The 14,139-nt window shown below is 49.0% G+C and overlaps 1 protein-coding gene and 1 pseudogene across 4 annotated transcripts in view; one reads left to right on the top strand and one right to left on the bottom strand.

The window, feature by feature from the left end:
* The window catches only part of LOC139048149 (nuclear exosome regulator NRDE2), a 297,571-nt gene that overhangs the window by 151,888 nt on the left and 131,544 nt on the right, over nucleotides 1-14,139 (top strand). For all 4 annotated transcript variants that reach the window (XM_070522677.1, XM_070522676.1, XM_070522675.1 and 1 more), the window contains one exon: nucleotides 1,429-1,697. In XM_070522677.1, coding sequence (XP_070378778.1) covers nucleotides 1,429-1,697 — 269 coding nt within the window. The remainder of the gene's footprint in view (nucleotides 1-1,428; nucleotides 1,698-14,139) is intronic.
* Nucleotides 6,555-7,487, bottom strand: LOC139047460 (uncharacterized; annotated as a pseudogene).

The raw sequence follows: 14,139 nt of genomic DNA, 5'->3' as shown, positions 1-14,139 counted from the left end.
ACCACTAACTTGGTAGATGACATCTTAAAGGAATCTAGATAACATGCGAAGGGGTTGTCCTTCATGCACGAACAGCCTACTAATAACCGTGAGCCTCACACTGCCAGAGAAAAATATTTGCTGGGCCTAGTGTTTCCCCGATCATGTAACGAGTTGATGCCTTATGATGCGGCCTACTCAACAGTCATTAAGAGAGGTATTGCCGTGGTGGTTTTAGAAGGTGTGCTGGTGAGATCTTGCCCTCACAGGATGGCGAAGAGCTTTGACTGTCAGGTCAACCGGCTTTACTCAGCTGGGTATTCTCGCTGTCGTAGATGCAGTAGCTGAAACATGCCTTCAAAAATTAAAAGGAAAACAGAAGGAATGGCATCAGATGGAAAGAAGGCTAATAGTTGTGCCTTAAGTACAAACGGTTGCGCACAACCTTAAGAGGTGCCTAAGAGGTAGCTAACAGGTGCAAGGTACCTGTGGTCTTCTCACCATCAAGGAAGCTGTCGGGCCTGTGCCTGCAGATTTAAAATGTACCAGAGCCATCTAATATGCGGTACGAGGCATTCAAGGACCCACGTCACTTGTGCGGTGGGTGTGGTTTGTGAAATCCCGCTCAGCTGCGGCAAGGTTTACATTGGCCACACGGGCCGATATCTTAACAACAGTGCGAGAGAATGTGAACTCTCCATTAAGAATAACCTCTTGGCACATTTACCTGTGCATTGCAAATCCTAAAAATGTAGGGCAAGATTTAAAAGGATCACCATTCTTGGCAGAAGCAACGAGGTGCTGGCACGAGGAATGTTGGAGGCACACTAGATGAGAAGAAATAAAGATATCTGTATTAGCGATATGTCAGTAGTGTTGTGCTGTGCTGAGTTAGAATTTTTTAGGTGCTTTTCAAACTAGCACAGAATCTCGCTGCGCATGTATGGCATGGCTATATATTGCGATGTTTTCAAGGAATAAAGTTGTTGTGAGTGACACCCTTTCCTTTTGCCAATCTCTTTCTTGGCGTGTTGCATTGTGTTTGTTGTAAGAAGCATACACCAACTAGCCTCAATGACAAGTGTTATTAAAGATTGATTTGATTTAAGTTTGTTTCAGTTTCGCTTTAATACCTTTCGTTATATGCTTTGCAACCACTGGGGACTGAGTAGGCTAAGGATTTATTGCAAGATTGGTAACTTGGGAATAGCGCAAAACGATGGGACAAGAAGGACAATACGTGTCCGCAGACCCGCAGTCACAGAATGTGTTGTTAGTCTGTGCACGTGTGCGGCCTCTCTTGTCCCATTGTTTCGCGCTGTTGCCAAGTTACCAACAAAGTACACTGACAAGCTCAATTTTCAACACTTGTGCAATTTTTAGCAGAATTTGTAATGAAAGCTCTACCTACACAGTGCTACAAGAGCCAGTGCACTCTACATTACACAGGTGAGGAATGCCAGCGGCTAGAAGACGAGATTGTAAGCCGGCGGCCTAGCTTGGCCAATGCGTGGCTAGCGCTAGAGAGTCTGCGCGACCTGCACCAGTGGCAGCCATACCGCCCTGACCTGGCCTCGGAGGAGGTGACCTCAGAAGACCCCGAGCGCATGGTGCTCTTCGAGGACGTGGGGCCCGCCCTGTTTCGGCTGCGACAGCCATCCGCCAAGTTGCACCTGTTTCGGGCCTGGTTTTCGCTCCTACTGGGTTTGGATCCGCATGTGAGTGCAGCCCTCTGAAACATGGTGCACTGCATGCTGGGGTAAACATGGTTCATTTCCCACCATGTATTCTAGTCTGGCCTCTGTAAATGCACTGATATTTGCGCAGGTTGCACACTTTTGTCATGGTATCACATTTTCAAGAATCCAGATGACTGTGTCTTTCTGCTAGTTGCTCTGCCCACTAAGGATATACAGTTGAACCTCGTTCATAAGTTCCCATTACACACGTTTTCCTGTCGCCAGCGTTCGCAATTATGAACAAAAAAATAAAGGCCAAATGAAGTTACGCTCATTTTTTACCAATTCATACGTTCTCGGAAAACACAATTTTTCGGTACCAAGGTTCAGTACGTTGCCAAACGGCAATCGTATGATACATTATCCGGCCGCTAGATCCCATGTAAACCAGAAAAGGCACGAGGCATTCATGATTGAGACAGTGTATAGCTGCCCGCCGCGGAAGCTTCACTGTAATACTCACCCGCCCGTCTCACGCGGAAACATCGGAGAGCACACAGTTTCTTATGCCGGTACCAGCAAATCTCTGCCTGGGCCATCGCTTGCCGCTTTCACAGCTATCGCCGTTAAACCTATTTCGATAAGCATCTTCACCTATCTGTTTTACAGCGTGTGGTGCATAGCGCCATTGGTAGCGTACTGCACGCTTTTAATAGGCGATAATCCAAACGCACAACGCAGCTGGACAACGCAGCTTCACCTCCAGAAGCTGCAGTGCCCAGTTTTCCGGCTGGATCCGGGAGGCGATAGGCGACGGAGAGAAGCGACGGGGTTGGGGTGAACGAGACTGATGGCGGCGAGGTGAGGGCGAGCGGCTGTAGCGAAGGTTCGGGGCAGGAGCATCAGCGACAATGGGTTCATGGCGGGTGGCATAGGGAACAGAAGGTCCAAAGGTGCGGGAATGAGCGGCGGTGGATGTCCGAGGAGGTGGTGGCCATCAGTTGCGGCAGTGACGAGCGACGTGGCTGATGCGACAGCAGTGGAAGCAGATCGGCCGGTCATCAGGGGTACGTCAATCGGACGGGTTGCGGCGAGATGTGGCGGAAAAGAACTGCCGAGGACGAGGAGGGCCGATAGAGAACTGGGGGAACGCTGGGTTGAGGCGCGGAACACACGGAGTTCAGACCCATGTTCTCAAATTCCTGTCGGATGGCCTGGATCATTGCAATGGTGGTTGCTGGCGGATCGGGAGGCGTCGTGGAGAAAGCTGGCGAACAGGTGGCCTCGAGTTCGCGGCGAACAATACGGGTGACGTCACAGGTGGTGGTCTGACGTGGTCGACCCTCACATGTCGACGTAGCAGCAGTGTTGGGTAGCCGCGTCATGTTGTGTGTGATACGGCAGCTCTTAGCTTGTTCAAGGCGATGGCATTCTTTGATGATGGCGTCGATAGTCGAGACATTGCCTAAAACAAGCAAATTGAAAGCGTCGTCGGCGATGCCTTTTAGAATGTGACACTTTATCGGCTTCGGACATGGCATCATCAGCTTTACGGCATAGAGCTAAGACGTCGAGGATGTAGGAAACTTACGGCTCCGTAGATGACTGAACCCGAGACGCAAGAGCCTTTCTCGCGGCAGCCTTGCGCCCAATGGGGTCGCCGAACAGTTCCCATAGCTTCTCTTTGAAATTGTCCCAACTGGTTATCTCGCCGTCATGTGTTTGGTGCCACACGCGTGGGGTGCCGCCGAGATAAAAGATGACAATGGTGAGCATAATCGTTTGGTCCCACCTGTTATTAGCACTGACGTGTTCATAGAGTTTGATCCAGTCGTCAACATCCTGGCCCTCGGGGCCCGAGAACACACCTGGGTCGCGATGTGGGGCAACCGTGACAATTGTAGCAGTGGGACAAGCCGAAGCCATTGCAGAGGTGGGCGCGTCACCGGGAGGCATGGTGACAAGCTCGGTGTGCCGACCACTTCTGAGTTCCGTGGTGAGGACGGGGATTGCTGACCTCCACCAGAATGTTGCATGTGGAAAGACACAGACAGAAGAGGCTATTTACAGGCTATTTACACTGGAGCCAGGCAGCCAGACCGACACTCGCTCGCGCCAAGCGCACCGACCAACTTCATCGTCATTCTCGCGGCGGCTCGTTTCTTGAGCATTGCTCGATGATATCGTAATAATATCGAACAACCCCACGTGACGCATCATTGTGTTCTTTCATGTGCTGTTGCTGCTCTCGCATGGAGCGTGTAAAATCTGGTTTTAGCAAGGGGAGCTTCACCTGTGGCTGTCTTTTCAAAAACAATTCTGCTGGGGTCTGGCCAGTGGTACTGTGTGGAGTGTTCCGATAGCTCATAAGATAGCTGTCCAAACATTCCAGGAAGGAATGCTTCTTGTAGCTAAGTTCGTCATGTAAGACCTGCTTCAACAAGGCTTGTTTGGTTGTCTGTACTAAACGCTCGGCCACTTCGTTAGAAGCCGCATGATACGGTGGCATCTTAACATACCTTACACTGTTCACACTCAAGAGCGTTGAGAACTCTTAAAAAATGAATAGTGCTCCATTATCACTCATCAGTGCCTCTGGTATTGTGTAAGCGGCAAACACACAATGTAACTTTTCAATTGTTTTGTTAGCAGTAGTGGATGACACAGGCCAGACCTCGATCCATTTCGAGAACACGTCGACGAGCACTAACAATGCCTGGCAGCCTTTTACAACATAGTCGATGTGCACGTGTTGCCAGGATTTTGTGGGATAATACCATGGCTGCAAGGTAACTGGTAGAGCCGCGTTCTGACCGGCGTGACACACCCGACACTGTCGAACGTAGCTCTCAATTGAAAGGTCGAGACCCAGCCACCACACAAAGCTTCTTGCTAGTGCTTTCATGCGGCTAGCTCCCATGTAGTCTTCCTGCAATTGATGCAAGACCATTAGCCGAAGCTTATCAGGTATGATCACCCTTGATCCCTATGTTATGCATTCTTGCTCTTCTGATAGCTCATCGTGGCATGAATAAAATGGTCTCAACTTTTCGGAGCTCTGCGAAGGCCAGCCATTTAGAATGAAGTTCGTCATGCGAGTCAAGGTGGGATCATGTGTGGTAGCTTTGGCCATGTCATCCGATTTCAGTGGCATGCTTTCAAAAAGCAAGAGACGCTCGGAAGGCTCGTCGGCTGCTACAATAGGCGTGGTAGCCTGGACAGAGCATCAGCCACTTCAACCTTTCTTCCTTTCCGATATCTTAGTTTATACCTGTACGCTGCCAACGTAATTGCCCATCTTTGCATTTGAGCTGCAGCAAGTGTAGGCACATATTTGTCTTGGCCTAATATTCCGAGTAGTGGCTGATGATCTGTGTAAAGAGTGAACTCTCTTACATACAAGTAACGGTGAAACTTTTTAACCCAAACATCAGTGCTAATGCTTCCCGCTCACCCTGAGCATAGTTTTTCTCAGCTGATGTAAGTGTTCTCGATGCAAACGCCACTAGCCTCTTTTGTCCCTCTGCAGGCTCATGAAAAAGAACAGCACCCAATCTATACGACGAAGCGTCACACGACAGATCATGTGGTTTTGCAACGTCATAAAAAATGAGCACAGTACTCTTGACGAGCAACTGCTTCTTAGCAGCAAAAGCTTCGCTACACTCCCATGACCACTTTTCGTCCTTGCGCAACAGACGATACAATGGTTCTGCCACACAGGCAATGTTTCTTAAAAACATTGCGCAAAAGTTTAACATGCCTAGATAAGTTTTTAGCTCTGTTTGGCAAGCGGGCTTTGGCGCTTCCTTGACTGCCTTTACCTTTCCTTCCGTGGTATAGATACCGTCAGTGATCAGTGTGACCTAGATAGTGTGACCACACAGTGTGACCTAGATAGCTCACGGTGTTCTGAAAAAAACGACACTTTTCTTCTTTCAGAGTCATGTTGTAATCATTAAGCTGCCGCAGGACTAGTTCCAACCTCTCTTGGCAGTCGGTGAAGTTTCTTCCCGACACAATAACGTCATCTATGTAACATCCCACGTGCGGTGTGCCCTTGAGCCCCTCATCCATGAATGACTGAAAAATGGCTGGCGTGCTGGCTACACCAAACGGTAAGCGCTGGTACTCGAAGTCATGTGCGTATTAATGGTTAGGTCGAAGTAATGGTAAACTCGTAGTCCCATGTGCGTATTAATGGTTAGCACTGGTCAGGACTCGGTAGGAAGCAGAATCTGCTGATACGCGGCTGAAAGATCCAACACACAAAACACCTTGCCACTCGCTATTGCAGAATATAGGTCTTCCGCTCGAGGCAATGGGTAGTAGTTGGTCTTTAGCACTGGACTAATTGTCACTTTGTAGTCCCCGCATAATCTCGGCGAGCCATCTTTCTTCTAAATCACAACCACTGGCATTACCCAATCACTTTGATTCACGCGGCGTATAACTCCACTTTTTTGTTGCTTTTTCAGCTCCTTTTCTATGTTATCTCGTAGCGCATATGGAACATTTCTGGCCTTGCCAAAGACTGGCGTACAGTTCTGATTTAGAACTATCCTTGCTTGGTAGTTCTTTACTACTCTGTGTTGCTTAGAAAACACCCCTGGTAACTTTTGTTTCACTGCTTCCACTTTGCTAGCGTCGCTTACATTTACAGACAACCCACTTTTCCAGTCAAGCCCTAGCCTCTCGAGCCAATTTCGCCCCATCAGCAGTGGGAGCTGTTTGCTGAGATTTTTGACAGTGATAACTGGCAGTCGCAAAGATTGGTGTCCAGTCATGAAAATGTTGCATTGCCCCTTCACTGGAGCGGGTTCCCCAGTGTATGTTCTTAGGGTGACTCGCGATGGCTCGCACCTAACATGAGGAAATGTGTTCAGCTTAACACTCTCAGGAATTAGGGTTACAGCACAGCTTAACACTCTCAGGAATTAGGGTTACAGCAGCTCCCATATCCATCTTCATGTAGATGTCTTTCCCTTCTACATTTACTTGCACTTCGTATCCAGAACAGACTGTATTAATAACATGGTACACTTCTAATGCAGACTCACTATCAGAGCAGTCCACCATGTTCGCAGTCTTTAGTTCTGTGCGTTTACTGGGACACATCTTCTGTAAATCGCCAATTTGTGAACAGCTGTGACACTGGACATTCTTATACCAGCAAACACTAGTGGCGTGTATCTTGCCACATCTTTCGCAGACTCGCTTAATGTCCTTGAACTTCCAAAGCTTCCATTTCTTTACAGTTCCCTGTCCTCTTATTGCCATGGCATGCAGCACTGCTTCCTTGCCTTCTGCATGCAGTATCGCTGTTTGTCGTGCAGCCTGCTCCCAGTCCAAGGCTATCTTGCACGCCTTTTCAAAGGTTAAATTTTCTTCGGCGAACAGGGCGAGTTGCGTTTCTTCGCGTCCTATACCTGCCACTAATCTGTCCCGCTGTGCATCTTGCTGGAACAGACCGAAATCGCACTTCCTTGCTAAATGCTTTAAGGCCGCTATGAAGTCCTCGACGTTTTCTTGTTACTCTTGTGCTTGCCTGTTAAACTTGCAACTTTCGGCGATGACCGAACAGCTTGGACTACAGTGCTTCTTCAACAGCACTGTCACCTCTTCAAAGGATTTGTCCCCAGGAACGGCGGGTGCTACCAAACTTCTGAGCACCTCATGCATTCGTGCTCCTATCACGCTCAAGAATACGGTCAGCTTCTTTTCCTCTCTGATATTGTTTGCTGTGATGAAGTGCTCAAAGCGTTCTAAATAGGATTGAAAATTCTGATCCTTCTCGTCGTACTCGTCTAGCTTCCCTAGAAGTGCCATTTCCAGTGAATTGACTGTATAAATTTTACCACCACCACCACTGTATACTTATTGGTTCGCTCTCCCGATGACTGTATTGCCTCGTTGCTGTGGTACTGATAATTTCATCCGTTCCAGGTCATGGCTCCTGCCGCTTTCCTTTCCGTGGCTGTCGGCCACCGATCGTCTATGATACTGCTTCCGTACTGAGCTAGTGGAAGCGGGCACATTCCATCTTCGTCGCCAGTGCAATAAAGTGGACAGGCAGTATTCCAACAAGCTAAAGGATGACCGTTTATTTGACAGTGAACATATATAGACAAAAGATCACGTAATCCATACAAAAGGAATAGGCGCACTGGCTGTGCAGTGCTATGCGACGTCATGCTATAACAGAAGTCAATGAAGCTGTTGGAAGATCAAGAGATACTGTGGGAGAGCTGTCGTAGTCACCGTGCATTGAGTGTGCTCGAAGATCAAGTGAGCATCCCGCCTCGCTCCAGCAATGTTATTTCCGTCGGCACCGAAACACCTGCAGACATACAAGGCATCATCGAGGATTTTAACGTTTGCTGTTCGATCGGGAAATTTGCATCACAAGTGGGATCGCTCAACTGCATGGAGAAAAAGCAAAAGTGATGCTGACCAATTTCAGCCAGGAGTTCAAGCATGTCAACAAGGGCACGATGATTGCATACATAGAGGAAATTGAAGGAGCCAGCTGTGGTATCCTGTGATAGCTTCTGGTTTCGGTTTTGGGTCATTTACGTCAGGGCGGCACTCAGCGTCAAATGCTGTAAGTTGTCTCCTGCTTCCCCTCAGAGAACTAAAAGAGCATTCTTCGTCTGGTCCCCGACTGGAGCAGTCCGGCTCTTTCTTGCGGCGCTGCGCGCCCCGGCCGTTAGGCCTCATGCCATAAACCTTTCATCCGGCCGCCCCGTCGAAGCTACAACAAACTGGCGACGAGGTAAACCGCTCACTTTACTTTTTTACGCCCCCTTGCCTTTCTACTTCTGCTGCTCCCCTGCTTCCGGCATGCAAGACACTACGTCCACTTCGACGTCGTCCATCGCAGCTCCCCCGCCTTTGTTCTCTGTGCCCAGCATGGCGTTCGCACCACCCATGCCGCCTTTCCTTGCATTACCCGGTACTCCTCCGGTACCGTGGCTCACATGGAAACATTCTCTTTGCACGTTTCTTCAGGCGACCGGATGCGAAGCATTACAAGACGAGAAGAAGAAAGCCATTTTACTGAGCAATTTAGGCTTTGAGGGGCAGCGTCTCTACTATGGCCTCGCGTCGCAAACGGACCAGACCGCCGCTACGTTCGAAGACATGCTTCACATCTTCGATCAGCACAACGAAGAAAGCTCCAATTCCCTGGTTCACCGCATTATCTTCCGGAACAGGAAGCAACTACCTGGGGAAACCTTCCAGGACTTCGTCACCACGCTACAAAGGCTAGCGCCTGCTTGTGCGTTCGGCGCTTGGCACGACAAGCCTCTTCGCGACCAAATCCTCCAAGGCGTCGCATCAAAAAGAGTATGAGAACGGCTACTATATGAAGGATCGTCCCTCACGCTCAAGAAAGCCGAGGAAATCGGACGAAGCGTGGAGCAAGTTGACAAGGAACTTCAAGTCTTCAGCAGCTCGTCTATTCAGCGCGTCTCGACGCAACGCCAAGATGGCGTCGCCAGCCATCTCCTTCCTCGCCCGGGTGCGCAAGATGGCGGTCCCCGCCCCCCTTCTCCCCCGACCCGGCGCCTTCAAGATGGCGATCAACGGCGTGGCGGACACTCGCATCCTCGAGCGGCCGGCCAACATGGCGCGCGGCCCGAACTCCGCAAAGCCAGTCGAGACATTGCGGGCCATTGCTACGATGTTGTTCACCTCACCACATCGCATCTGATCCAGGCTGTCCAGCCAAGCACGTTTCCTGCCGTGCATGGAAAAGTAGGACATTTCGCTTCAGTTTGCCGTTCGAGCAACTGAAAGCATCGACAGTCCCCTGCTCATACGCAGCTTGATTTCGCTACATGCCAACAGATGTCAGGAGTTCCAGCTGACCCAAGCGTTTAGTTTCTGTCTCTCCCGCACAACGCTCCCTCGGAGTTCGCCCAGCCGTACTCAGGACAATCGGGACTTGTAAAGGACTTCATCCACGATGTTCATCTTCGAGCTTCAATGTGACCAGTCTCGGCGAAACTGCGTCCTCAAGCTCGGGTTCTCCGTAAGCAAGCCTGCGCTGCAAACGGTATTTCGCCCCTAGAAAACAAAGTTCAGTCAGTTGTTGAGGCACCGCAGCCAACTGACAAGAAGTCGCTGCATTCATTTCTCGGTGTCACGCAATACTACGCTAAACTGATTCCCCAGTACGCTGAATTGACAGAGCCACTTAGGAAACTGCTAAAGCAAGGACAACCGTTTGTCTGGGATCAGGATACCGAGTATAGCTTCCAGACTATTAAGGAGGTAATTGCATGCGAATTCGGCTCTTACGTCAAAAGTGTTAAGACGTACGTGGACCGTCGTCGTGTATCAAAATGCCCTCGATTTCGTCCAGATCTTGTCCGAGTACGCAACTCGAGAAAGTCCACTCCTAAATACGCGGGACCATTTAAGATTTACTGTAGGGTAGGTCGCAATACTTTCACGCTGGAAAATGGCAAACGATGGAATGCATCCAAACTTGTGAAATGCCCTCCGCTACAGGATTTTCTTGGAAAATTCACTGAAAAGAGTCGCTCCAGTGGCTACCCTTCCCTTGATGATTGTCTCCCACCTTTTCTTCCAGTTACTACTGGTATAGGGGATACATTACGTTTCTTGTAGCGTAATCGTGCAGTGCGCACATCATTACTACGGTGCTGACCGCCATACTAATTTGTCTTTCATGCCAAAAACTTTTTAACATTAACAGTCATTACCATTCTTACGGGGGGACTGCGGAGTGTAAAGTGCTTTTACGCACAATGCCAAATCCACGACAGCCACAGAGACTGTCTCGAGTCAGGCTCAGGGCGAATGAGCCACCCATCAGTGCTGTCCTAGGGGGTACACAGATGTTTGCACTGTCTACTTTTGTGCTCTGAATGTTTTTTCATGTATGATCTGTGTGCAAGGCTGCATCTCATCGTCTTCCCAAGACGGGTACTGGAACTGCAGAACTGGAGTGCAATAACTCATATTCAGTGTTCATGTGCGTTTTTTTTTTTATATGGGGAAGCCGGAAATATCATTTTCTCTTGTATAAAGAGGTCACCACTAATCATGTGTGTTACAGTGCTAACGTGTGTTCTTTGACTCGTGACTCACTTTTGTTGCGAGGAAAGCGAATAGAGCATTTTTCCTTTCAAGGGAGAGGTGATGTGGTATCCTGTGTTAGCTCCTGGTTTCAGTTTTGGGTCATTTACGTCAGGGCGCCACTCAGCGTCAAACGCTGTAAGTTGCCTCCTGCTTCCCTTCACAGAAATAAAAGAACATTCTTCGTCTGGTCCCCGACTGGAGCAGTCCGGCTCTTTCTTGCGGCGCTGCACGCCCCGGCCGTTAGGCCTCATGCCGTAAACCTTTCATCCGGCCGCCCCGTCGAAGCTACAACACCAGCCATGCGTTTGCCCTCTCGGATTCCACCTCATTTACCCCGACAAGCATAGTTCCCGAACCAGACTTCTACATAAATCCAAGCCTCCCCGTGAGCGAGCAGCAACCGCTCAGAAATCTTCTCAGATGATACAAAGAGTACTTTTCTATGTCATCGAGGATTCGAAGAACACCAGTTGCAAAGCATTGCATAATGACCGAAGAGTGTGCTCGATCTCTTCGTCAGAGCCTTTACCGAGTTTCGACATGAGAACGTGAAGCTAAAGGCAAGAAGTTGACGAAACGCTGCATGACGACATCATCCAGCTGTCGAAAAGCCTGTGAGCATCCCCTGTTGTCCTGGTGAAGAAAAAGGACGGAACGTTACGTTTCTGTGTTGATTTTCGTCGACTGAACAAGATCACAAAGAAGGATGTATACCCCCTACCACGGATAGACGACGCATTAGATCGGCTCTGTAAAGCAAATTACTTCTCGTCGATGGATCTCAAGTCTGGCTTCTGACAAATAGAAGTGGACGAGAGAGATCGCGAAAAGACCACTTTCATCACGCTAGACGGCCTCCACGAGTTCAAGGTCATGCCATTCGGACTGTGCTTGGTGCCTGCAACATTCCAGCGCGTGATGGACATGGTTTTAGCAGGATGGAAGTGGCAGACCTGCCTTGTTTACTTGAATGATGTTGTCGTCTTCGTTGGAAATTTTGACAATCACCTTAGGCGGCTCGCAACAGAACTAGAGGCCATCAAGTCATCAGCGCTCACTCTGAAGCCAGAAAAGTGCTGCTTTGCTTACGATGAGTTTCTGTTCGTCGGCCACGTCATGAGCAAATCTGGTGTGTACCTCGACCTGCAGAAGACAGCTGCCATTGCAAAGTTCCCACAGCCCATTGACAAGAAGGCAGTGCGTAAATTCCTTGGCATGTGTGCCTGCTACAGGCACTTTGTCAAGGACTTTTTCACGCATCGCTGAGCTGCTGACACATTTCACTAAATGTGATATCGAGTTCAAATGGCAAATGCCGCAGGCTGAGGCATTTCAAGAACCAAAACGTCACGAACAATGCAGTCACCGCCGGTACTTGCACATTTCGACAAAGACGCTGATACCGAAATCCACACTGACGCAAGTAGCCTAGGCCTCGGTGCCGTCCTAGTCCAGAAGAAAGACGGACATGAACAGGTGATAGCTTATGCTAGACGGTCACTGTCAAAAGTGAAAGACAATTATTCTACAACTGAAAAGGAATGCCTCGCAATCATTTGGGCTACAGCGAAATTCCGCCCTTACCTATATGGCAGCCCATTCAAAGTTGTCAGTGACCATCACGCGTTGTGTTGGCTAGCTACTTTGAAGGACCCTTCAGGATGGCTGGCACGATGGAGCCTCAGACTGCAAGAATATGACATCACTGTAACCTACAAGTCCGGGTGAAAACACTCTAATGCTGATTGCCTATCACGCGTCCCCATTGACTTGCCGCCGCAAGGTCACAAGGATGACGATGGCTTCCTTGGAATAATAAGCGTGGAAGACTTCGCTGAACAACAACAATCAGACCTGGATCTAAAAAGCCTTGTCGAGTATTTGGAAGGGAACACCGATGTTGTCCCTCGGACATTTAAGCTGGGATTGTCTCAGTTCTCTCTTCAAAATAACCTACTCAAAAAAAACTTCTCACCAGTTCGTGCCGACTACCTTCTTGTTGTTCCCTCGGCACTGTGTCCAGAAGTACTACAAGCCCTACATGACAATCCAACTGCTGGACATCTCAGTTTCTCCCGGACGCTATCGAGGATGCAGGAAAAGTATTACTGGCCGTGCCTGACCGCCGACGTTGCCCGTTACATCAAGATATGCCGAGACTGTCAGCGACGCAAGACACCACTGATAAGGCGAGCAGTATTACTACAGCTGATAGATCCTCCTTGCCGACCATTTCAGCAGATCAGGATGGACTTGCTGATACTCTTTCTGACGTCAACATCCAGAAATAAGTGGATAGTCTTGGCGACGGACTACCTCACCTGCTTTGCTGAAAGGAAAGCTCTGCTGAAAGGTAGCGGAGCCGAAGTGGCGGAGTTCGTCGAGAACACCCTGCTGCGACCTGGTTCCCCAGAAGTTCGTTTACTGCAATACATCCGCAATGGGGGTGCACAATGGTAAGCATGGGAACAAGAAGACAGCTTTGTGATTTTTAGAACCTCTACATAGCCACGTGTGCAATGGGAAAAAAAGGACAGAAGAGTGTTCAATGCATTGCCGTTGCCAATGCCAAAAAATTTTGTTTTCTGGGAACGTATGAACAGGTAAAAACGGTGAGTGTTGTGAACAGGGGAAGTGCTTGGTAACCATGAGCCAGGGAAAAGGGGTCCCAATAAAGGAGTCGGCCTCGTTCCTCACATTATGGTGGCGTGAAACCCGTGAAGGAGGCTGCCGTCTGCACAACCAATCATGGACAGACTATGCCATCAGCACGTCATTCAAACTGCTGCTACTCGCGTCATCGCTGCTGCAACCGAAGCCTTGCAAGAAAACGAACCGACGACTACCGGCTTGCATGTGCTCTTAACCGAACTCGAGGACAAGGATCGTTTGTTGGTGACAAGCTCTTCTATTTTGGCGTTAATGTCAGTGAGGCAATGGTATTGGGTCATTTTTCGTGTCCTCAATCCCGAATGTTGGGGCCGGGAAATCGTTCGTAATGGGATCGTATCGAGGTCCTACTGTATTTGTTTGTCATACTTCGTCTGGCAAATAAACCAGGTAAATTTAGCATGTGTTCAGACCTCTTCTACGTGTTGTGTCTTATTGTTACACTAGTACGTCCCAAAGTAGACTATAACCAGCATGCCCAGCTTTTACGTTGCACCTAAAGAGTTAAAATGTGAACTTTTCTTGCATTTGTCTTGCCAAATTTAAGAGATCATCTGTAGTTACTCTGCCTTGGAGGGAAACACACAGGCTCGAAAACATCGCTGCAGTGTTTCAGGATATCAGATGCATTTAGAGGGACCCTGCATATTTAATATAGACCTAGTAATAATGGAAATAAATTGAATACAATGTTTAC

The sequence above is a fragment of the Dermacentor albipictus genome, chromosome 7, assembly GCF_038994185.2.
Source record: "Dermacentor albipictus isolate Rhodes 1998 colony chromosome 7, USDA_Dalb.pri_finalv2, whole genome shotgun sequence".
In the NCBI taxonomy this organism is placed as follows: Eukaryota; Metazoa; Arthropoda; class Arachnida; order Ixodida; family Ixodidae; genus Dermacentor; species Dermacentor albipictus.
Note: the sequence above shows the minus strand (reverse complement) of the source record. Positions and strands in the feature narration are given on the sequence as shown.